The 26,731-nt window shown below is 41.4% G+C and overlaps 1 protein-coding gene across 1 annotated transcript in view; it reads right to left on the reverse strand.

The window, feature by feature from the left end:
- Positions 1 to 5,571: 5,571 nt before the first annotated feature.
- Positions 5,572 to 26,731, reverse strand: part of Unc13c (unc-13 homolog C) — a 426,680-nt gene continuing 405,520 nt past the window's right edge. The window contains 3 exon segments of the mRNA XM_051140226.1: positions 5,572 to 6,532; positions 10,347 to 10,506; positions 11,974 to 12,066. Coding sequence (XP_050996183.1) covers positions 6,247 to 6,532; positions 10,347 to 10,506; positions 11,974 to 12,066 — 539 coding nt within the window. The 3' untranslated portion in view covers positions 5,572 to 6,246.

Genomic DNA, 26,731 nt, shown 5'->3' on the forward strand with positions numbered 1-26,731 from the left:
TGAGGTGTAGTTCTTGGAGACTTGTTTGTCTTAACCCATTCTGTTAATCCTCATCTTTTAATCCTTGAGTTGAAATCATGTCAGTGAGTCGTCCTTGCAAATACTGCATGAGTACTCTGTTCTGTAAGGTTACTCACTGTGTACTTGATGCCAAGGAAAATCTAACTCTGGTCATTTAAAAAAAAAACACCCTCAAATATTTCTTGGAAAAGGAGGAAAGTATCTCAGAGGACACATCACAGATTTGGACACACTTTTGTTCTGAGTTACAGCTCAACCTAGAGCAACTGTATAGTCTCTAAAGCTGTGGTGGCTTTGGATGTAAAGTTATTGCCACACCACAGTGATAGATAGTGACTACATATATACTTTATCTGTGTCATCAGGAAAAGCTGTGAAATACTCGTCACAAAACTTAAGGACTGAATTAATACCAACACTGCTTTCCATAGTCAATGTAGTGAAAATATTTAGCTGTGTTGACAATTGTTTTCTAGCTCATTGGTTACATGAGTTAATTCCCTGGTATGTAATGGGTTTAATTGTTAATACATAGCTCTTGCACATTAAACAAAGTATTTATGCTTACTCCCCATGTCTCTGATAATTTCATGCTTTGTGTCTTAAATTCTATATTAGCATTAGTAAATTCCCCTAGGGGTGGGAGAGATTGCTCAGTGGTTAAGCGTGCTTCTTCTTAGTCTCACAAAGGACCCAGGTTTGGTCCGCAGAACCCATGTAGGGTAGCTTACTATTACCTATAACTCCAGCTCCAGAGAATATGACACCTCTGGCTTCTGCAAGAATTTGTACTCATGTGTTCACACACACACACACACACACACACACACACACACACACACACACACACTTTAAAACAATTAAGTCTTTAAAAATTTCTTCTATTTTCTTATGCTCAAACGTTGTTGACATAGGTTAGCTATTTTTTAAAAAAGTTACTAACACTGATGTCTTTAAACTTAGTGTACTTCATCGTCACCTAAAATATCATTTACAATTTTTAAATATTTCTTTAAGTCTATGTATTGTAGTATGGTTATCCTGTATTATGTGGCTAATATCCATTTATAAGTGAGTATATACCACATGTGTCTTTCTGGATCTGGGTTACTTCACTCAGGAAGACCTTTTCTAGTTCCAACCATTTATCTGCAAATTTCAAGATTTCCTTGTCTTTAATAGCTCAGTAGTACTCCATTGTATAAATGTACCACAGTTTCTTTATCTAGTCTTCAGTTGAGGAACATCTAGGTTGTTTCTAGATTCTGGCTATTATGAATAAAGCTGCTATGAACATAGTTGAACAAATGTCCTTGTTGTATGGCGGAGCATCTTTTGGGTATATGCCCAGGAATGGTATAGCTGGGTCTTGATGTAGCAGTATTCCCAGTTTTCTGAGAAAGTGCGAGGACCCTAGGGAGGATGCTTAATTCTCATTCAGAAGGGCAAATAGAATAGACACTAGAAGCAGTTGAAGAGAAGAAACAGTGTGGGAACCTACCATAGAGGTCCTCTGAAAGACTCCACCCAGTAGGGGGATCGAAGCAGATGCTGAAACTCATAGCCAAACTTTGGGGTGGAGCTCAGGGAGTCTTACATAAGAGTTGGAGGATAGAAAGACCTGGAGGAGACAGGAGCTCAACAAGGAGACCAATGGAGCCAACAAATCTGGGGGGCAGAGGTGGGCCTGCAGAGACAGGTGTACCAACCAAGGACCATGCATGGTGAGGACCTAGACCCTCTGCTCTGATGTAGTTGATAGGCAGCACAGTCTCTTGTGGGTCCCATAATATGGGGAGTAGGGGCTACCTCTGACATAGATTCTGGTGCCCACTCATTGATCCCTTCTCCCTGGTGAGGCAGTCTTTCCAGGCCACAGAGGAAGAGGAGGCAGGGAGTCCAGATGAGACTTGATAGGCAGGGGTCAGATGATAGGGGAGAAGGGCTCCCCCTTTCTGAGGACTAGCGGAGATGGGGAGGGGGCATGAGGAAGGGAGGGGGATACAATTGGGATGTAAAGTGAATAAATTAAAAATAAAAAATTAAATTAAAAAAGAAAACTTACCCTGTGTAGGGTTAAAATATTTTTGAGATTATAATTACATTTCTTCCTTTTCTTTCCTCCATCCAAACCTTCCCATATACCCTTCCCCACTCTCCTTCAAATTTATGACATGTTTTTTAATTGTTATAGCATATATGTTATATGTTCAGTTCACAGTCCACATAATGCTACTTGTGTGTATGTTTTCAGGACTGACCATTTGGTACTGGACAACCAACTAGTGTGTTCCCCTGGGGAAAGCCATCTCTTCCACTCCCAGTTTCCTCACTTGCCTATAGCCCTTTGTGTAGGATTGACCTCAAAGGCTTTTCTGCATTTAGTGTCATCCTTGTTTGGCTCATGTTTGAGGGCAGTCATGTTGGTGAGACATTACTAAATTCTTTTCCTTTTCATTGGACCAAATCTGAGTTCTAATATTTACAAAAATTTTAGTTTTCTCAACTTACATTCTAAAATACAAAAGCATTTTTTATTGGCATTAAGATAATTTATAGAAATCCTATCTCTGTATTATAAATAGACATATTTTGTTACACAGAATTGATATGTATCATTTTCTTTATGACGAGTAAAAATTACATGTTGTGTACAATGTGAGTTTTGATTTATGTCTGCAGGGTAGAATTACAGAGTCAAGGTTTTGAATAATATGTAGCCTCAAACTATTTTTGGTGTGGCAGAAACACTAAAAGGCCACTCTTTGATTTTTAAGTCCAGAATACAGTTTTCTTAAATGTACACAGCAGATCTCCTGGTTTTCTTTCTCCTAACTCACATTTCTGCCTTGGAACTGCCAGCCCCTAGCATCTGGTCACCATTGTTTGGCTCTCTGTTCTGTTGTGCGTGAGAGTGATCACACTCAGTGTTTCTCTCTCTGTGCCGGGCTTTTCTCAGTGAACCAATCCAGGCTGTCCCTGTCACGAATGATGGTATTTCCTTCTGTTTCTAAGGCAGTCCACAGTTACATACACACATTCTTTTCCTATCAGTCCATTGATGGACAAATAGACCAATGACTAGTCAAATAGCTGAACCCTTAGTCACAACCACCAGGATGGAAAGAGGAGATAAAGTTATAGTATCTGGATCGTAGACACCAATGTACATACAGTGGGAGGGGGAAAAACTACAAATAAAGAGTAGGTTGAAATGAAACCTTTCAAATTTGTCTCAAATGGAAAAAACCAGGCATTTAAAATAAATATGTATTAAATATGTCTCATGCCATAGGTTCTGAGGCTATCAAACACTGGGAGCTTGAGCCATAGAGACCAGAGATGCTGAGCATCAAGGACTGGCTTCAAAGGTGAGCTGAGTGAGTGTTAACACAGGTCACAGAGGAGGAGGGACTCCTGTGTGCCCAGGAACCTTCCACGTGGTGAAGGGAGAATCAGACCCACCCGTGTGTATTCCAAGTTTCCTACAAATACAGATATGCTTCATTGTTTGAGCATAAAGATTAAAGGTGCTAAATTAGGTTGTATAGCCATTTATTTATATAACTCTGAAATATTAAAAGGATAAAATAAATGTCCTTTCAAGCATTAAAACAAGATCTAATGAAACATATTTAACCTGGGATTGATTGTCACTTATAAATGTGGTTAATTTTAAAGTAGAATTAACCTATAAAGTAGTCCAAAAGGGGGCGACTCTGATCAGACTGTGGATGGGACGTTTCATTGATTACCTTAAATAATTGGTCTGCATGCGTTTGAATGATGACTGGTGCATTAAAGTTTTCCTTATTTTGCCTTTCAGTACTTGACAAATTTTTAAGCATGCGTAATGGGATGTTTATCTGCACATGAATGACAGGACTTGGCTTCTGTGTATTTTATCCGGAATAACAGGAATAAACTGCCACACAGTCCTGGGGCCACCAAGTTGACAGAGATCACAGCAAACTTGACTGTGACTGTGATTACAGAGAAGTGAGGCTAACAGAAATACCACTGCCTTTGGGGGGAAGAGTCTATAGAGGAACAGTATTTATAACCACTCCAAAGTTAGTAAAAAGTAGACTTTATTCATACTCCTCCTCCTAATGTTTACTGCACTGTATATCTATTTAAAAGGTGGAATGAGTGGCGAGAGAGATGGCTCAGTGGTTAAGAGCGCGTGTCCTTCTTCTCAAGGACTCAGGCTCAGTTGTCAGGTCAGATGGTCACAACTGCCTGCAACTCTAGCTCCAGGGGACCTGTCCCCTTCTTCTGGGCTCTGTGAGCACCGACACTCATGTGAGCACATACAGAGCCACGTGCACACACATTTAAAATTTAAGACAGAACAAAGTGATCTAGTTAATTTGAAGACTACCCTTAGCTCAGCATTTCCACCGAGTGATCTGTCCCTTATTCCAGTGTTTCATGCTCTCACATAAATGAGCTCCTACAAGGCTAAATCACAATAGACCGAGAGTGAATTCTTCATTTATAAGATGGCTGTCAATAATAATTGAAACTTTTCTTTAATAACGCTGCTTCTTTGAATATGTTTAACAGTGAACTTTCTTCATAGGTTTAACACTATCTCACAACCATACCGAGCAATTTTATTATTATATTAATTCTCCCTACTTTCAGTGCATTATCTTGTAATTAGCAGCTGTATATATCATCGCATGCTGAATGGATAGTAACATCACATTACTAGTTTTTTTTTTTTTATTATTACTAGGTAATTGAAGAAGTAGGCAAAACATCCAAAAGTGTTGCATGAGCTCAATACACATCCATTTATTAATGCATATGCCAGCGATTGCATCATACTAGGCGTTTGGAAAAGTCATCAACAAAGCAGTCGCCTAAGGTTTGAACACAAATTAGCCAATCTCACCAGCCTGTGTATTTTCAGACCCAGTAGCAGGATGGTTGAGAGAGATGACACTAAATTCCTCCTGCTCCTCACAGCCTAGGCCAGCATGCTTACAGAACACAGTCAATGCCACAGCTCCTTGTTCCTGGGCACATGGGGAGTCCACTCACAGCTGTGGCTGTAAGTTACAACAACAAGGTGATGTCCTGCAGCCAGATGTTTAGATACAGACTCTGGAAAGTCAAATCATAAAAAATCCAGACGATGCAAGTATTTGTAACCAAGTTGCATTTGGGGCATATAAAGAATATGAGTTACAAAACCATGAGCAATTTACCTTGAGTTTATTTTACGTATACTCTCCTAAATGTACATATGAAGGTGTGATTTTTTTTTTGTTTTTCTGCAATATATAATAATAGTGATGCATTCAGCATAAACCATTGAATATTTTGAAAAGAAACATCTGGTTGTAGAGTTAAGTAGTCATAAATGTATGGTTAGTAGTTTGCCTCCAGTAAGTCACTTATCACAGCAAAGTCAAACAAACAGTTCCTGCATTCTATGACTTTCCAAAGATCAAGTAGGGTAAAGCTGAGACATAATGCTAGGTTACCATTTTTCTTTTCTTTCTTTCTCTTTTTTTAAAATAGCAAATGTGATGTGTGTGTGGGTGTGGGAGCTTGGCAGTTTTAAAAGAACACAGTTTCATCAATATATCAAACATTAACAAACTATTTAGCATTGCTTTGTGTAAGTTTGCTTTGAAAGCATTTCTTCACAGTGATATTTTAGAAAGGTTGGGAACTGGTCAGCATAAAATATTTCCCACCTTTTCTATTGTAGTTTGTATGCAAAAATCATCACAATATATCTGCAACTATAAAATTACAAACTTTCTAGAAGTTGCCATGTTCCTAGGTGTGGTAGAAAAACTGGATCTGTGGGTGTCTACAATAAAGTGTTAGGGTAAACAGAACAGAAGTTGAGTCGAAGATGTTTTTTGAGAGGTCACCCTAAATGAATCTAACAAAGACAACCAATGAACAAACTCAAGACTTTTTTTCAGTTGCCTTCATGGAAGAGAAATTGGTAGTGAGAAGAACATTGTCAAAGATGATTTTGATATTTCACTTTACACCATAATTTTGGCACTTCATGGAACATTTATTTCTCAAAGACCAGAACTGGTATAATGAAAGTTTTCACATACCTTGTAGACATTGAGGTTGGTTACGGGCAAACACTGAAACGCAGTGGGTTTAAACATTCCCGTGTATTTTCACATGCATGTAAGGGTCAAACTGTGGGAGTTTGTGAGTTCTCAAAGACGGCATTTTGTTTCAGGCACTCTCCTCAATAGACCTCGTTTCAGACTTAAGTCTCACAAACTCTTTAGCGACATCGTCGCTGGTCCTCTGAGAGAGTATTCTAAGGATGGTTAAGCCAGTTTCATCCATAGAGAGGTTTTTCAGAAGAGGGTACCATGCACCATAGCTCCCTTTCTCTGCTATGTTCTGTAGCTGAATGACCGTCATCCCAATTATCCGATCTTCCCGGGCGAAGCAGTAATCTTTAACTGAGAGGTGAAGTTCATAGGCTCCTGGGCGGTTTTCCTTACCCAGAATGCTGTATGAATTAAAGACATAAAATTAGTCAGACTTGTTGTATTTATGGTGCTGAAACACTTTACTTACAGCTTGCTATATGCCCAGAGTATTAGATCAACCGTGCATTTGTGTATAAGAGCATCATTATATAGATACTGCCTGGAAATCAGACATGCATTTCCCCCTAGATATAAAAATGATGCTTTATTGCAGACGTGTCAAACTTTTTGACATCATCCTTTACAAATATGTTGAGCTACATTTATAGATGTCCTGCGATAGCTCTAGCTGCTTGTTCCATTGATGGTGAATATATCAAGTAGGGTTGATGTTTCAGTTGTTGCCAGACAGAGGCTTACTGCCTCTGTCTGCTAACCTAGGCCTCGTACGTTTTCAGCCTCTGAGACTTACTGCTTAATAAACTCACCCTTTCTTGTCCTATACTGAGCTCTGGACCAGCTGGCTCAACTCAAGCTGTCCTGGCTCCAACTCCTCTCCCAGCTGGCTGATTCAATCTGGCTTCTCTCTTGGCCCTTGAATTGCTTTGCTTGGTCTCAAACTAACTCAACAATCTGCTCTAATCTTCTGGCTTCTTGTTTTGTTCTTTGGCTCCTTCTGTCTTCACAAGCTTGTGTCCAGTTTGTCCTCTCATTCATCCTCTCTCTGTAAAACTGCCCTCTTTATGCTCATTCTCTGTGATGCTCCCTTAAGCAGCTTCCCTTTCTATCTTCTTGTGAGAATTAGGCGTATCCTACTCTGTCAAATCTTCTCTGATCTGTTACTTTTTCTGCCACTCAATTAAGCATCATTTGCAAACTTGGATGCTTCCTCCTACAAACTAACTTTACCTTCATCATTTGGATACATGCCTGGATCTAAGCTTTTCTTTACCTGAAACTTGCTCTCGACTGGGCTGGCCTTGAACTAAGATCCATTTGCCCCCGTCTCCTGGATTAAAGCATGTTTGTTTTCCACCAGTTCACACAGACCTAGAGGGTCTTTGGGTGTGATCTCTTGCCAGAACAGCCATATTCTGAATTAAAATTTCTCAACAGGTTGGCAAATAGAATATTATATTATATTTAGTTATTACATACAGAGTCTCTGTATTGATAACCATATTACAACCTGGGTGAGGCATACAGTTGGAAGAATATCTCTGTTATTCCCTTGACAGCTACTGAGAATCTTTACCTCTTGCTCCAGGAGAAGCTTTTCTATTCAGGAGCCTTTTCTCAGACAAATAGACTGTGAAGCACCATTCCTACGATCTATAATTGGTGCACATTTCCAGAGCAATCAATTTCACCAGAGGTTGGCGCTACAGTGTCAGTTCTTCTCTCTGACAACAGTTAGCCTGTACTAGTACAGCCAGAGACAGCATGCTGTATAGAATGGCATGTTGGGGAGGTAGGAGGTGGGATGTAGGGCATCAGCTTGCTGTATAGAATGTTAGGGAGGTAGGAGGTGAGATGCAGGGAATGTGTTTCCTCTAGCCCTTGTTTTAATCAATTCAGATATTCTTGCCTTTCTAAAGAATGTTCATCTTTTTGTCACCAGCTGCAACTTTCGAATTCCTATTTCAGGTGGTATTTTTTTCCTGAAGCATCTTATGCAGCCAGATATTTGTTTACAGGTGACATTAGTAGCTAAACTGGGTATTTATTAAGAGGCAATCTGAAATAACACAAACAGGCGAGAATGCAGTATTCTGCAATAACACAGTATTTTGGTGAGTAAGAGTCAAAGAACAGATCAAGACAGGAGTGGCCGTATGTATCAAATAAATGCACTGGCTTCCTCAGAACGCCATCCTGTGCCTCATGGTATTACAGCCAAGTCTCTGAGCAAGTTACTTCCAGAAAGTAGATGTTGTAAAAGCTACACTTAAGGTAGATCATTGTTCTTGTGTGATTTGAATTGGGAGGCTACAGTCCTGTGCGCTGGGTTGTTAGCAGGATTTCTGTGGTTATTGGGAATATTAATACACATGGCAGGAACTGGAGCTCACTACAGAGGGCTGCCTGGGAACTTACAATGGTAAACAAGCTGGTCTCAAACTACCGATCCTCCTGCCTCTACATGGTGGAATTAAACTTGTGTGCCCCCCAAAAGTGAGCTAGTCAAAGTATAGCAGTCCTAAGGGTGTGCTCGGTTGTATGGAAGTCTCTTGGACTTGGTCCTGTTTTCTTGATGCTCCCTTTGGTCAGCTCACTTAGACTTAGAGGATTAAGATTAATAAGGAGAAAAGGTTTCAAGTTATCCAGTTACATATTTGATATCTCCTCTTAAGATGCCAGGAGATCTCTACATGAATAGATTAAAACAAAAGCTCCTACTGTTGCCGTCACCATCTCAATCATCATCTGCCTAAGTGGTCAGGACTCAGCCTACATCAGGCTTCTTGGTGTCAAGCACCTTCACTTCCCACTGCAACGCTGACTCGACACTGCAATGCTGGAGTTTACCATGTTCTAGCTTCTGGTCGACTTTGAACAAAAAGTCCTCCCATGAGGTCATGAGGAAGGGGAAGGATGGCATCAAAGGTTTGGCTGCATCATTTTTTTGTGTGTGTGTGTCTGTGGTTTCCCTCCATGGAAGATCACTGGTTCTCATAAGGCGACGGACACATTTTTACTTTCCCAACTTTGGTAACTGCCCTCCTGTGCCTACAATGCTCCTTATGGACATGCTTGTAAAGTCGGGCTCAATTGTTAGACAGGCTTGCGTTCTACCTCTGGTCCCGGTGTAAATTCTTCCCCCACACTAAGAAGGTTCATTTTCCTCCCCATCTGGCTAGTAACTGTTTCCTCTCCTGCCTGAGCTATTGCAGCGGGGAGGGGAGGTCCAGGCTATCATCACACACTTAGTCTTGCTCTCCTGTAACTTTCTCTCTATCCAAGCAATATTATCCTTTAAAGACAAACATTCAGTGTTTAGTCTTTCGTTTGGAAATGACCTCTAGGCCCCCTCAAGAGCTGAGGGTTGGGCTTCTCTGTGAGGGGGTCACCCGAAGTCATTTAGTCTCGCCCTCCTTCCCACTGTGCACGGCTTCCTTAACCATGGAAGGCCTTCCACTTGACCATGCCAATCAGACATAGTTTTTAATCTCTCATCTCTAGAAAGACATTTTTTTTTTTTAGTGTTCCTAACAAATAAATTTTATTGTCGAATATAATGGTTTGGCTTCATATTGTCCAGTGTCATATTGTCACATAGAGGTGACATAGAGTGAAGGAAAAAAAAAATGGCCACTTTCCACTCACTTCAAATGAAATAAGCATCAGTCTAGGAAAACATCTCATTATCATTGTCAGTGTCCAGGTTGAAAAAAATCTATCAATTCGTAGCCATCAATGTAGTCCCTCCGTTTGTATTCTATTTTCTTTCTTTTTTTTTTTACTTAAAATTTTTTTTTTATTAATTTACTCTTGTTACATCTCAATGGTTATCTCATCCCTTGTATCCTCCCATTCCTCCCTCCCTCCCATTTTCCCCTTACTCCCCTCCCCTATGACTATGCCTGTGGGGGACCTCCTCCCCTTTTAAATGCTCATAGGGTATCAAGTCTCTTCTTGGTAGCCTGCTGTCCTTCCTCTGAGTGCCATAGAAAGACATTTTCATGACAGCATTTCAGGCCAGCTGCCAACCATGTCTGCGACACTGCCTGATATGCCTAGCCGCTGAAGGAATGGAAGCCTAGCTTGCTTGCTTTGTAAAGAGCAGGAGGAGGCCCGGGGGTTTTACTTTTCCACCCTGAATCTTCCAGTTTTAGCTGCAAACCAGCCAGCATCCAGTTAAGTGAACAAGCGGGGGTTTTCCTCCTGACTTACAACTGGAAGGTCTCATTGTACTTCGGTGACCACGTGTTGCTTTTTGTCTTTGTCCCTTGTTTTCTTCTCTTGTCTCCCAGGCTGGGTCCCAGCATGCACACTTCCACAAAGGGGCGGAACATGGCGGTGGTCTGCCAGTTTAGGTCATTGATTGCAATCACTGAAAAAAACAGGAGCCAAGTTTTAGCAAATGAGTGTGTGGAAATTAGCGTCTTCTTTTGGATGGGAACTTGCATTTGAGTGTGTCCTGACTGTACCAACAAGGAAACGTCCCACAAGCTGAAACCTTTGATGCCCGGTAATGCTCCCTTAACAGAAAGCTCAACTTGAGGACTTCATCATATGAATGGTACTTGTAAGGAAAGGGAAATCCCTAATGGTTTTTCATGTTAAGCATGAGGGAAGCTCCATCATGAAATAGTTAGAAAGTAGATTAAAATTAATTCTATATGAGATATATATATATATCTATATATATCTATGTATAAAATGTTTTTTCAAGACTGGGTTTTTCTGTTTAACAGCCTTGACTGTCCTAGACTCACTTTGTAGTTGACTGGCCTCAAACAAGCAGAGATCCACCTGCCTCAGCCTCCTGGAGTGCTGGAATTAAAGGTGCGTGCCACCATGTCTGGCTAGAATCAGTAGTATTTACAAAGCTTCATCATGGCCATCTAATTCATCATTTCTTTCCTAGCTGTAAATTCCATCATATATTAAATGCTATGGCGGTTTCCTATTCCAGAACTCACAAACAATTCCAAATAAATATGTTTATATGCCCCTGCTTGATCTTGGCTCTCAGAAGGAAAGAGTCTCAAAGTCTCCACCGCTAAGGACTAAAACTGTAGGGCTTGCTATGTACACATTGTTAAGGGACACTGACACCTGATGGTGTATGAGCATTTCTTTGAATGTTTTCCCCTACATATTTGTCATATAATCTTTTACAATCCACAGAAGTTTAGGAACGTGGTGCAATTAAAACCTACAAGATGGCTCAGAGGTTAAGAGCACTGACTGCCCTTCCAGAGGTCCAGAGCAACTACATGGTGGCTCACAACCATCTGTAATGTGATCTAATGTCCTCTTCTGGCCTGCAGGCATACATGCAGACAGAGCACTATATTGATAATAATAATAATTAAAAACTGTTAAAAAAAACATACATTGGGAGACCAAACTGGATATTAAAATGACGAAGTCTACAATAAAAATAGAATATGGGACTGTTCAGCAAAATGGTAGATATTTAATGAAACTTTTTAGTTGGAAGGTGAGGCTCATTTGCTTAGTAGGAAGGCGAGGCTCATTTGCTTTTATAACACTGAGCCATTTATTAACAAGGAAAATCAGTTAGAAGACATATAAAATAAGTAGATTATGTGAATAGTTTAAATGTAGGTCAGTTTGAGAAATTATATTTAACAATAAAATAAATTCACTTTCGCAACTTAGTTCCCATTATATCAAGTTTTACATGTTTTAGCTTAAGAATTTGTTTTTCTAAAGAAATATTAATCATGTCCTATAGTAGTTTACATTTTTAAAATGTGTACAAGGGAAGTGATAGTTTTTGTATGATTTCTGTAGATGCTGATGGTGATGTATCTGACCCCAGACGTACCTTTTACAGTGACTTTATGTTCCCCAGTCCCAGGGGTGGTGGTGACATCCACGTGGACAGAGATCTGGCCTACGGCATCTTTGGAGGAACGACCTGCAAACAGAAGAAACGTACTCGCTCGAATGTTCAGACATTCTGTGGACATCTATTTTCTTTGCCTGAGGGTTAAATGGTTATTTCTATTAATGTCTCATGTTGAGGACTGGTCAATGCTCATGGAGTGACTTGGGTAGAGACATCCTTAGTCTTGCAGTGCAAATACTAAAATGCCATACACTCAGGGGAAACGCATCAGATGCCCAGTTCCTACTACCATGAAGACCTTCAGTTCTCCCTCCCTGTACTAATAGCCGTGTACTGACTTCACTGTTGTTTTACACCCTCTTGTTAAGAAATTTCTACACTGTGGTGTGATACACCAGAGCCCTGGAAACTTTAAAAAAAAAAAAAAAAGACCCTTCACTCAGAGCTTCAGCCCCCATGAAACTCAGCATAGGACAAGAGAGACTAAGAGATACCCAATGTTATTGCTATACGTAAGTATGTAAGCTTAGAATGCACACACTTATGTCATCTACAGGCTAAGCAAGTCCACATGGCCACAGTGAGTCAAGGGTTGAACATATCTAGAAGACTGCTTGTCATTTAGGGGCAGATAAATGAACTCAAGTCATCACTCATCACTGCTGTCTTAAGCATCTGTGATCCCACAGAATCTGTGTTCTTCAGGCTCAGTTTTCTTGTTGATAAAATGAAGAGAATGCCAACCACTTCTTACACCTACATTTATTAATATACCATTTACGAGCACACCAATTTGAAGCATATATGCTATTAATTTTATTATATATATTTTCACTTAAAATATTGTTCTTTTCCTCCTACAGTGTACATGACGCTGCTACCACCTGTTGTATGGCCTAGAACTTCATATTGCCAACTACAAATTAGCTGTTCAGGGAATACTTCTTGAAAACGAATCATTGAGAGGCTTAAGTGAAAGTACCCCTATTCATATGCAACGCGATTCTATATTTCAGAGTCTCTATCGCTCTCCCAGAAAATGCTTAGATTTCCAGTAAAGCTGCAAGATATGAAATTTACACATGAAACTCGGTAGCTTTCATGTATATCAACAATCACCCTCTGAGAAAGTAGGAAAGCTAGTTCACTCACGTCAGCCCCCACCCCAGTGACGTTTCCAGGGTTAAGCCCACCAAAGAGGAAAGACCTATAGAGTAAGAACTCTGGGGAGCTGACAACAAACATAAAGGAGATGCCAGATGATGCAGAGGGTCCATGTCCCTGGAGGGGTAAAGCTGATACCGGGAAAATGGCCACATTGTCAAAATTCACCTACAGATTTAAGGCAACTGCCATCAAAATTCCAATGATAGTGGGTATTGGGGGCACATACTTTTAATCCCAGCCCTTGAAAGGCACAGGCAGGTGGCTCTCTATAAGTTTGAGGATAGCCTGGCCTATATAATGAGTTACTGTACAGTCGCACAAGACCATATGAAATTAAAAGTTGCTGCATAACAGGGGACCAGATATATCTCAGACATCTAGACTATATAATAAAGAATCAAAAAAAATTAAACCCATAAAACTGCTGATGATTAAGGGGTAATGAAATGAATAGATTTGAAAAGAAACATAATAAGAGGCCAATAAATATTAGCATCCTTATCCATCAGAAAAGTGCAAACAGAATTTACCCTAAGATGCTGTGTCACCCCAGTCACAATGGCTGTGACCAGGATGACAAATGAGAATAAATGCTGGGGAGGCTGTGGGGAAAAGGAACCCTTGTCCACTGCTGGTGGGAGAATAAGATACAAGCACTGTGAAAATCAGAATGAAAGGTCCTCAAAAATTTAAAAACAGACCCAGCTATACCTCTCCTGAAGGAGCCCATACCACACCACAGAGAGATTTGCATGTCTGTGTTTATTGTCTCCCTCGTCACAATAACCAGGGTGTGGGACCAGCCTACATGCCCATCAACAGAAGAATGGATAGTGAAAATGTGATGTACACACACAACAGAATTTTACTCAGCAGTTAAGGAAAATGAAATTGGTAGGAAAACGATGGAACTGAAAAGTTTTACACTGAGTGTGGTGACTGTGCTCAAAGACAAAGCATCACATGGTCTCCTGTGTGGATTCTAGCCTTTAATGTTTGTTTTTACACAGATAAGGGTGTGGAAGAGTGACTGTAGATGCTGAAACTAAGTGGGAGATCACCAGATGGGGTGTTTGAGGAGTTTGAGGTGTAGGGGGAGGTCACATGTGACAGGAGAGTAGAAAGGTGAGTGAGAATGGGGCGGCAGAGGAAGAGGAGAGGAGAGAAAAAGTGAAGGCACCAAGAAAAACAACCCTCAATTTCATTTGAAAAATGACATAATGAAACTTGAATTTTTTTTTGCAAGCTAATAAACCTAAAATGTTGGATATTTACATACTAGTTTGTTCACAGCACAATTTTCTCAAGTGCAGCTGCGTGGCATGCCACTTTGTAAGCGTCTCAGGACGCATGAAATGAGCCAAAGTCTAACTGTGTAAAATGAATTTATAGAGCTTCAGGTGAGGCCACAAGGTTCTGAGGATCTTCAGGTTCCTAGCCAGTGGATAATCAGGATTAGGACACGAATAAGAGCCTGTGGTTCCCTACTAAGACTCCCTTGTAGAGTCACCATGTTTGTCTGCTTTTGGCATTAGGAGGGAGAGCTCGGAATCATTATGTATTTCAGCGGTTCCTCCCTTGAACTGAGGAAGCCCCCCTCATCCTGAATGGTTTCTAAGAGTAACTTAGACAATAAAAATGCAGACTGTGACATTGGCAAGGGAGCAATAAGGCACACAGCTGGGCTCCCATGACTTGAGAATACTTCCTGTATAAACAATTATAGCATCCCCAAACTGGTAATAAGTACATGCTAGAGTTTTCCTATGCAGGATAGATATACCTCTCACTTTATGCCTGAGTTGTTGGTGCAGGATTGACCTCCTGTCCCCATATGTACATAACTATAGATATTTTCCCTTTCAAAGACTCAACTCTTTGGCCCACTGATTACATTTAAAAATATTCTTAGGTATATTATAGTTTTGCTTGTGTGTATGCACATGTATCACCTGGGTACAGTATCCACAGAAACTGGAAGAGGGCACAGATCCCCCGGGACTGGAGTTACAGATGGTTGCAAACTGCCATATATGGAACTGCACCTCAGTCCTCCAAAAGAGCAGTAAGTGCCTTTAGAGGCATGGGGTCACCTCTCTGCCCTGCATTTTACACTGTGTCTATGTTCATATTGTACTTACTGGAAGTTTATTCTTTAGTATTTTATCTTACTCCATTTAAAAGCAGATACATTTTCTACCATAAATTGTACTAGGGAAACCCACTAAATTTTAGCGACAATATTTTTTAATGGAATATTTCCAATTAATCTTTTGATGCTTCCAAATGTACCAGCATACCTATGACACAATAACCTGAAGTAATGAAGAACGTTCTTATAGATCACTTTGGCCAGATGTATTGACTTTACCCCTAGAGCTGCAATACATGATAATGATAAAAGCAGATGCATCAATTAGTCTTAATTGTTCATCTTCCCTTTCCTTTTCGCTCCAAGAGGCTTGTAGGCTGTATGTAGTATCATCTGCATGCTCTATACGCCAGTGTCTAAATGGGTTTGGCTCGTGGGGAATTCTGGCCAGAAGAGAAAAGACAGGTCAGGGCACACCAGGTGTCTTCTTTAGGTTCTGTCCTGTGGGCCTCCTTTGAGGGCTGGATTCTGTAATAAAATTTCTACAAGAAGTCTCACGTACTCTGGTGCCTCACATTTGACCATATCCCCTGGAGGGGGAGACCTGGTGGCACTCAGAGGAAGGACAGCAAGTAGCCAAGAAGAGACTTGATACCCTATGAGAATATATAGGGGGACGTAATCCCCCTCAGGAACAGTCACAGGGGAGGGGAATAATGGGAAAATGGGGGGGGGGGAGGAATGGGAGGATACAAGGGATGGGATAAACATTGAGATGTAACAAGAATAAATTAATAAAAAAAAAAAAAAAAAAAAAAAAAAAAAGAAGTCCATTTTAGGTACCAGTCTCTTCTCCAGCTCTTAATCTCTTCCCTTACTGTGTAGCTTTTGTCAAAGGGAGGGTAGTATACAGTCCTTTCTCGTTGTATTCTGCCTATGTCTTTGTATACAGCTCCTAAGTTCTCCCCCATCCATCTTAATGTGGCTGGTCCTGTGGGTTGTAGAGTTAATGATATCAGTATACTAACTATTACAGAAAAGCTTCTAGGATTCTCCAAGTATTACTAGATTTTGTGGATGAATGTGGTATCTTTGGTGAAGTAACACAGAGCGTAACATACACACACTACTAAGTAACTGTCATTATACGTGCCATGGGGAGGGAGGAGGGAAGTGCTTAAGCAGGCCTCTGAAGGTTGACTGGAATTGTCTAGTGGACAAAGGGGACTGAAGTGACGGTCAGGCAGCAAACACCACCTATGATTCCAGCTGCAGGGGATCTGACATTCAATACTGGCTTGTGTGGGTGTACCCACACAAGTTCTCTCTCTCTCTCTCTCTCTCTCTCTCTCTCTCTCTCTCTCTCTCTCTCTCCCTCTCTCTCTCTCCATCTCGAACACATACACAGGTGCACACACATATACAAATACAAATAAAAATGTTTCGAAAAGCTTAATTACCTTACCTTTAAATATTTTGAGATTGAAAAGCACATTATTTTCTAATCAAGTCATGGGAGCCCAAGAAACCAGGTACTCCAGTTGTTTGTTTTAGGCATAAAGCTGGGGCTAGTACATTGACCAAGTTTCTGTGTCTGGGCAGAGTTAGTGGTGGGTCTTCTTATTTTTAGTCCAAGATTCTTACCACAGAAGAAGAGCCCAATTCTCCAAAACTAAACAAAAGGACAGACTTCCAAAACTAAAACTAAAACCACTCCCCCTACAACAATAAAACAAAAATTTGGAGACAAGAGCCAGGAAATTTTAATAATCACTGTTATTATTTCATATCTGAACATTTGAAAATTAGAGAAAAAAAAAAAAGAATAGAAAACTAGTCATTCAACCTTGCTTAGTGCTTGAGAACTGTTTGCAGGCAGCCAGCCAGCCACAATCTGCTAGATTCTACAATGATTGCTAGCAGCTGTGAGCAATGGGGAGCGGGAATTGTAATGATTACTGTGAGCAGCCCCATGTTTTCCTCTCCACCAAGCATGATGGGGAAGGTCGAGTCATGCTGAAGAGCCCTGGAGGATTTCTTTCCTCCCAGACAGTTACTTCAGTCAATAGAGTCAATGCCACTAGTCAATAGAGCTGACTAGTCCAGGTGAGTGCACTGGGGCTCAGAGCTTCATAACTCTCGCCTCAGAACACTGGCTTGTTCTGTCAGTAACCAAAGACAACTGGGAAGTGGATAAGGATAACTGGGTTGGTTATACAAGGAGTCTTCTCAGCTGAGGATGAGCAAACACATATGTGTAATGAGGGGCTTTAGAAGAGTAGACTGCAAGACAGAACTTTAATCATAGGGGAAAGACTTATGGAAAAATGCCTCCCTTTGGAAATGGCATCCCTAAAACCAGAATAGAATATGGTGCCAGAGTCAAAGCAGAATAAAAACAATTTTCTCTAGGTGAAGTACTGAATTCTAGGAATAAAAATCTTAAATTTGTTTCAGAAAAATTAATGAAGTGCAAATGACACCAATATCCAGCTAGTTGAAATGTTTAAATTTCACAGATACAGAGCAAAATGTCCTACAGAATTTTATGTCTCCAAGAAAGAAGAGAGAGTCCAATTGACTGTTATTTTTTCTCCCAAAAGAGAAATCTAGAAGGAAATGAAGCAAGGCCTACTGTTATGAAAGAGTTGATGATTCTAGACTTTTAAATTTAGCCAGTTGCTTCTCATGTATTCATGTACAGATGAAATTTTAAAATTTCAAAAGCTCAGGAATGTTTTAGTATTGTGCCAGAAAAATGACTAGACATGAAAATCAAAAGAACCCAAGTCTGGCAAGACCCCTGTGGGCCAAAAACCATGAAACATCATCACCATCATTGTCCTCATCATCGTCATCGTCATCGTCATCATCATCATTTTATACATATAATTATATATGTGTGTGTGTGTGTGTGTGTGTGTGTGTGTGTGTGTGTGTCTGTGTGATACTGTGTGCATGTGAGTAAAAGTGCCAGCAGAGGCCAAAAGCACTGGATCCCCTGGAGCTGAAGTTACAGGCAGTTCTGAGCCACTGACATGGGTGCTGGTTATCAAACTCAGATCTTCTGTAAGAGCAGGTATGAGTTCTTAACCACTGAGCTTCCTCTCCAGCTCAAATGATGACTATGGAATATAAGGATATATCGTACTGTCACGGTCATCAGGTGAATGCTAGCAGTTATGGTTTCCCTGCCCAACTTCAGCTTATGAGGTTCACACCTCACATGCCTCTTTCTGTACCCGGCACAAGGAGGAAGCTTCACAGAGGGGCAAGAAGGAAGGATGACGTGTGGGTTGAGCAGGAACACGGGGATGACGAGTGGATTGAACAGGAGCACAGGCATGATGGGTAGGTGAAGCAAGGCATGATGGGTAGGTGAAGCAAGGCATGATGGGTGGGTTGAAGAGGAAGGCAGATGTTAAGGAGGAATGAATGGTTTCATACTAACCTTCTTTCAAAGGTTTGCTGTCTTGGATTTAATGTTAAGTATTTCGTAAGTCACTCAGTGGTTAAGTAATACATTTCAGTGGAGATTTCCATAATAAATTGAATGAGCAGTAGTCTTTCCTGGCCTCTAAACCCTGAGAGTTTCTCTCCGGAATGCCAGAGTTGTAGGGTCAGGGTTCCATGCTGTGCATTCAAATTTGCAAAAAGCAATTATTTGGATAAATGTTCCTATACGCTAAGATTTATTTTGAAGCATCTCATAAATGCTCCTGGCAGTCCTTCAATTATGAATATCTAGGGAATCAGAGTCACAGGTATTTGCTGAATTCTACTTGATATGCTGTTTGGGAGAAAATGAGATACTATTTACCATAAAAGAAGAAAGCAGAGTTTTTAAGTTATAGAAATTGTCTACAAGGAAATGCCAATGGAAAAGTTGACCTGAGGTTTTGAAGCTATATGAAATTTTTTTTAGAAGGAGAAAAGATTACTTAGTCCTAAGAAAGACCTTACAAATCCTTGTTTACAAGGGCAGGGACATCACGGATACTCAGCAGCTCTGTCTCTCCACTACATGTGTTGAGTTTGCTTCTGGCATATATTAGCTGGATGACTTGGGGCGAGTCACTAAACCTCTCTGTGCTTCAACTTTCTTAGGGGTAAAATAATAATAACAGGATGTGCCTCCTTTAGTTGGAGACGTTAAACAAATTTTTACTTGTGAAGAACTTATACAATCATGTAATAATAATATATAGAACTATGATTTCACAATCATTAACATTCTTATTGTGGTAAATTCATCTTATGCAGCTGTGAACCCTATGAGCTATAATAATGACTGGTGTGTGTCACAAAACAGTGCATGAGAGCAAAATAGTGGCATGAATGTTACAGGGGTAACCAACTCCTTTCTTATTTGATATAGGGCCAAATCCACTGGAGGAAATCTATGCTTAGTGCTGTATACATGGCCAACAACTCACGGACTTTTTTTTTTTTTCTTCAAATTGCACTCTAAATTCTTATCTCTATACTTGTACATTTGTATAGAGCTCGGACTCTGTAAGAGGAGTCTCTCTGTGCTATTGGATGGTGGTTAATGGGGTTAAAGTGCAGAGAATACGTGTCTGTGAGATGCTCAGCTATACAAATTGAACACCTATATAGCCCTACCCACTATGGCTCAGGGACCGTTTCAGTCTTTTGGCAGAGAAACTGTAAGAGCCAGAGGCTGCGGGAGGGGTGATGGTCAGGTGGAAACAGCATCTTTTTGACACGCCAGGCCACTGCTCTCATGTACTCACAGCAGCTGTGGTTGCCTGCTAAGATCAAGCCGACAAACATATTAGCATGTAGTGAGCTGGGGCGGGGGGAGACACTCATGAGCTCCTACACGTAGCTGAGAAGCTATTGACAGTTGACGGCTTCTGAAGGAGGAAGAGCAAGTTTTAAGTATGTGGTTCCAACCATGCTCCTTGGATGGTTCCTCCCTATGGGCCTATGGTATGTATCACCAACTGGCCTTGGTGGATTATTACAAAAGAGGACATGAAGTTAGGAGGGGTGCAGGATGAATCAGGAAAGAGTTGGGGGGTGAGGCATGAACATGATCCAAAACACATTGTATACATGTGTGACATTCTCAAAGAATTAATAAAAATATGTTAACCTCCATTGGCCCCCAAGTTTCTTTCCTATGACTCCGTCTTACAGAAATACTTGCACAAATGCACAGAGGTGAGAAAGGAATATTTTAATAAGGGTTAAAAAATTAGGCAGCTTAAGATGTGCATAAAGAGTAAAACAGCGAGCACGGCATAGTTCTTATTGAATACCGAGGATCCACATGAAGAAGAGCGAAGAGAAGCGGTATGTGAGCCATAAGCAACGCAAAAACAGAAAAAGTCAAGACAGCATGGCAGCATGACCAGCCAAGCTGATGAGGGGCACAAGACAGTAGGGAACCCTGCACTCTCCCCATCGGTGAGAATACAGGCTTCCGTCATGTGGCTCTGTGACATTGACCGGGATGCCACACACCCTGCCAAGCATTCCTCATGAGTGCAAATTGCTGACTGCAGCACTGGAGCAAGTAATTGAACAGTGTCACAGGAAAATTGGTATCATGCAGCGATGGGTGGACGGAGCCCTTGTCCACAGTGATCTGATAATAGGGACCGAATGAAGGCAGAAGACAGAGCTGACTTCTGGCCTGCCATCAACCCCAAATGCTCCTCTGACTGAGCGCTCAAGTCCTGGTAATCAAAAGCCACTTAAAAAGAATAAAAAAGAAACTACAGCCCCTTTTTTTTTTTTGTGGCTAATGATGCCAACAAATCCAAAGTGGACCAGAGCAGGCACCATGTTCCAGGTGTCTGATAGCGTTCTCTTCACACTCAGGACTTCATCGAAAATGAGAAGCTACGACGAAAAGAGTGAACTGGGACACCATGGCCCCTCTTGGACCTCGCTGCGCTGCGGGAAGCGGATATCCACAGATCAACTCCTCTGTATGTGTTCTAACCTTTATCAGAAGCTGGGCTAATGCAAGAGTTTGGCAAGGACAGAACAGGAGATAAAAGAAACACAGAGGACAGAAGGAAGCAGATTTGGCAAAAGAAAAAGAGAGAGGAGAGATGACTCCACGCTGCAGCCAGAGCAGAGAATCTCAAGCCAGCACACCGAGAAATCCCGTTTCTTCACCGTCCATCTATCGTTCCGTGGTACTAAACAAGAGCGTAGAACTGGAATGTATGACTGCATAGACTGGGGAAAAGACAATGATTCCCTTCACCTTATCAGTATACGACACCTACCATTTGGGGAGTGTTGTGGGAAATGAAAACACACAGACAAGAGCCTTCCCACCGGAGCCGACTGCCTCTCCACCCACGGAGACATAGGATAAAAACACAGAAATAGCTCTGCTGGAAGACATTAATTTCTCCATCTCATGGGTTTTGCTTTCAATCCCGGTTCAACTGTGAGCTGTGGGCTCAGGCACTCAGCATCTTCAGGGCCTTTGTTGTTGTTGTTGTTGTTAAGACGGATGACCTGAGATAATCACGCCCACCATGAGATGAAAGCAGGAGGTCACCCCAGCTGCGGTCACTGTCTCAGACATAGTAGGGGCTATTAACATTAACACCCCTTTGTCCTTGTGTTTTGTTGTAGGTAGGATGATCTAGCTAATTTGTTTTAAAGTACCACCTCCTACAGGAAATAAATATCTGTATTTTTTTGAGAGAAATATGCGGAATACTTTGATTAAAAAAAAATCAAGGTAACCCTTGGATTTGATAAAACTGAAAAAAATTAATCATTTCTTACTCGGGATGCATATTTTCTTCCAAAAACTTCTATGCCATCTGGCAACTGAAGGGAAATGGGTAATTTTTAAAGTAAGATCGAAGGAGAAAGCTCATCCTTTGAGAAGACCTTAAAATTTAAAGTAAACACACACACACACACACACACACACACAGAGAGAGAGAGAGAGAGAGAGAGAGAGAGAGAGAGAGAGGGAGAGAGAGAGAGAGAGACTGGAGCTGTCAGGGAAAGGCAGAAAGAAAAACAGCACAGAAATACCTTCTGAAGACCATATTCTCCACAACTGCCATGACTAGAAAATTCCTGAGTTCAAACAGCACTGAGGAGTCCCCGGGAGTGAGCGCTAAAATTATCTCCTTTCTTTTCTAAAGCAACTGTGACACACATCTCTTGGAAAACACAAGCACACATGGAGCAGCAGAGATGAGCGCCAGTGTTCTGAGGATGTCTGAATTCTGACCAGTTTCTAAGGCTCCGCATCACTTTGCCACCTTTCTGTTTAAACCACCTGGGACTAGCCCACCAGGGTAGCCAGGATTTATCATGAACTGTGTAACAATCCATCTTTATGACAACTCAAGTTTGGGGTCTAATTGCTAAAGGATTAAACAAACAAACAAACAAACAAAAAAGGTCTAGGGATTGAGATCCACTGGGCTCTTCTCTGCCGCCTCCAGCTCCTGCTTGGCCAAAAGTCATCCCAGCTGATGGAATCCAGATTTTAGCCATTCATTTATTCATTAGGTATGCGTCAAATACTTAGTACCTCTATTTCAGCTACTAAAATTGTTTAGGTAGGTAATTCCTGACCCTCACAAAGTACTAGAGGCACCCTAGGAACATCCAGATGTAAATGTGGGCCCACCTAAACAAGCAATCAAAATTTTAGGTGCTAGTCTGCTTGCACTGAAGTTTCTGAAGGTGGCTTGCATATGTAGCTGAGGTCAGGAGGGACTGTGCAGCCCCTTGGCAGAGGGGACCCCAAGCATGACACAAAAACTTTGTAAGTCCATAAGCTCTCTGCAAAGCAGAGTGGTAGACAGGCACCTAGTGGGGGTTGTGCTGTGAGGAATGAGGAACTGCGGAGGCCTAGGGAGAGGAGGAGCAGCGCTCTGACTGTGTGGGCAGGCTCAGGGCGGGGCTAGCTTCCCAGAGGACCTGGCTTACAGGCCAAACTCTAAATCCCACACTCCTCCTGCACAGCGGCACTGCCCTCCCCACACCAACCTCTCAGATTTCAGTCTCTGAGGCAGAACCAGACTGGAACCCTCTGCTTGGATGATGGGGCTCTGTTGGGCATTTGGGGGTCCCTCTGAAGTCACAATGAGCTTCCTACTGATTGCTTATTCCACAACCCCGCCACCCTGCAGGTGTCACGTCTTGTGTCTTGAACAGTGACTCCAAATCCCTGGCTGAGAGCTAACACTCAGGCCTTCACTCCCCATCCCTCCCCCTGCCCCCTTCCCCCGCAATGCCCTGCCAGTCTTCAGAGCAGAACTTATTTATCACTATGTGGAGAACAAAGCTGGTTTGGGTTTATTTAGGCCTGAGTTCAGATTGCTCCTTAGGCTTCAATGGCCTGTCAGAGTACCTAGAAGGCTGTGGGACCTTGCTACTATACTGCCCTGCCCTGGGCTGGCACTGGGGAGAGGGGTGGAGATGGGAATACTACACTGTCTGAAACCATGCCCACGCGCTCCTCGGAAGAACTGCCGAGTTCAAAGACAAAAAGATCAAAAGCAAGTCTGCCTTCTTTCTGAAATCAGTACGAAGCAAAGGAGTCATCCGTTAGGTCTGGCCGTGATGATGAATCAGGGTACTCTTCAGGCTCTTCAGGCCGCCAACCCATGTTTTTCAAAAGTAAAAGGCAGAGGAGAAATCTGTCAACAAAAAGGACTTAGACATCAAGTTGAAAAGAGAGGTAAGAAACCATAGTTCTGGGGACCTTGTGTGTTAAATCAGGGACGACAGCTCTGGAGATCCCGGGGAAGGCACTGCTGCCTTTGGAGAGGATGTGGAGCCAAGGCTGGACTGGTGCAGAAAGTACAACTTCTGAGCAGAAAAAAATTCTCTTTGTTGGCCATGGGATCCTTACCTTTATTTTATGTGACTCTGTGTTCGATGTAGTATTTTATAATAATAATAAAAATGATATTTCTATTTCAAAATAATGTCAAAGTGTTTTAAATATATTTATGTTTATCATCTAAAAAGTGAAAATAGTTAAGCTTCAGGTCTATTGACAGAATAATCTTAAATCAAAATATTCAAATAGTTTAACCCCCCCCCCCCCTTCCTGAGAAATGGTGTCTCTACATATCCCTGGCTGGCCTGGAACTTATGTAGACCCTGCCGCCTTGAACTCACAGAGATTCTCCTGCCTCTGCCTCCCGGTGCTAGGGTTAAAAGTGTGTGTTACCACACTTGGCTATGGCAGCCTCTTAAGGGCCATCCCTGTGCCTTATTTCTGTGACCAGTTGGTTAGGTTTGGGGTGAGGATTCTCTTTCTCCTATGAAATTGCCCTACTTTGAAATCACATCCAGATCAATCAAATTAATCTCTTGTTTTCACAGAAAGCCAGGAGCAATAGCGTGTGTTACTCTGGGTCCTGTGTTAATGAGCTCTTCTGGTAATTAAAGTGTTTCAGAAGTGTACGTGCCTCCTCTACCTCCAGGCTGGCCTCCATGGTAACCGCCTACAGGCTTACTTCCCTTAGATGGCCCCATGGTCCTCAGAGCCCAGTGAAGAGCCCATCTCTTCTCAACAGCTGCTGATTGTTGGAGAAAGAGTTGCCTATTGAGTGCCAGCCAGGATAAACCAGCAAAGAGAAGAAGAGCTAGTGAGAGGAACGGGAGCAGAGGCTGGGGAGTTGGCTAGGGTCTAGGTTTGTGTCACTGGAGTCTAAAGATAAACCAGGAAGAGACACAAAACATCCCTTTGCTCCCAGGTGGCATTGGATGGCTCTTCTCCTCTGCACTAGAATACAGAGATCAAGTTGTTCTCATTCCTAAGATGTCCTTCCTTGTCTTTGCTTACTTCCTCTTCCCAATTTTAAGGGGCAACAGAACCTTAATGAAACGTCCATGGCCCTGGGATGGCACCTGCCTTTCCCATGTTTCTTTCCCTTTGGTGAGGTGGGTGTAGTGGATGCCCTAAAGTTTGTGGCAAATGGAGGAAAAGCTGGTTCTCTGGGCATATTAACAGAATAGTGAAATTCATAGCTAGATTAAGAAAAGGAGAGATGATGAGAATAAAATCAGGTAAGGAAAGGGACATGCTATAATTGAGACCAAGGAGATATAAGGCTCATTAGTAGTTACAAAAATTGTATGCAACATTTGTAGTTTCTAGTAGAAGTAGAAAAATGTACCTCACCTAGACTATGTGCTGAACAATCAGGAAACCTATAGCAGCAATATTGAAAGGGCAATAAGAAAAAAAAAAAAAAAAAAAAGACCTCTCAAAGCAAAGCCAGAACCAGAAATATAGACTACTAAGTTCCACTGACATCTAACGAAGAACCAATACCAATCTGCTTTAAATTTTTCTCCCAAACAGAAGACATAGGAATTCTTCCTGACACATTCTGTAGGGTCAACATTACCCCAATACCCAAACCAGAAGAAGACATAGCAGTAACAACAACAAAAACTGCAGGCCAATATATTTGATAAAGATTGATGTAAAAATCCTCAACAAAGCCCTAGCAAAACAAATTCAACAGCACATTAAAAAGATCTTAGGAACGTTGAGGCTAGAGAGATGGCTCAGTGATTAAAAGAACACTCGTTGCTCTTGAAAGAGGCTGAGGTGTGGTACCCAGCACCCACATGGTAGCTCACAATCACCTGTATCTGCAGCTCCAGAGGATGCAATGCCTCCTTCTGTCCTCTATGGGCACTAGGCATACATGTAGTTCACATATATACACACAGGCAAAACACACATACATAAAACAAATGAATTTACCTTTTTAAGAAAAAAAATCTTTGTAATTCAAGGAAGGTTCAATATATTCAAAGAAAAATAACAATACACCTACATGATAAAAAACCAAGAACCTTGCTGGCGTCTCAGCAAATGTAAATAAAAGGCATTGGACAGAAATTCAACACCTTTTCATGATAAAAATGCTGAATAAATTAAGTAGAAATATACCTCCATGTATACAAAGCCATTTATAAAATGCCAACAGCTAACATCATGCTGATGGGGAGATACTAAACCCTTTCTCTGTAAGAGCTAGAAGCTGTTCATTCCAGCTGGGCTCCAATATAACAGTGTTTGAGCACAACTGCCAGTTCACTAAGCTAAAGCACTCAAGTCAACTGCCCAATAGACTGTTCCTAACTACTGCTGAGGTCACATCTCATATCAAGGACTGCAAAGCCATTTCAGATTTCATTCCTGTTATGCTTGGAGTAAATATACTGTGAAAATAATTTAGTCAACTACAAGAGATGGAGCAATTAATAAGAGAAATAGAAATTGCCTTTTAATTACTTTGCCCCATTTTTTTAAAAAATAGAGATCAAAGCTATGCTATTGGAAAATTGAATCTTCCCAAATAAGCTTGATAATGCCACAACTGAAAACTGGTCAAGAATGTGGGATTACTTCTGGGGAAGATATTATAAAGAACTGTATCAGAAAATCTACTCTTAGCCTGAGTGCTGGAAAGTGTGTTTCTG

This window comes from Acomys russatus, chromosome 32, assembly GCF_903995435.1.
Source record: "Acomys russatus chromosome 32, mAcoRus1.1, whole genome shotgun sequence".
Classification (NCBI taxonomy): domain Eukaryota; kingdom Metazoa; phylum Chordata; class Mammalia; order Rodentia; family Muridae; genus Acomys; species Acomys russatus.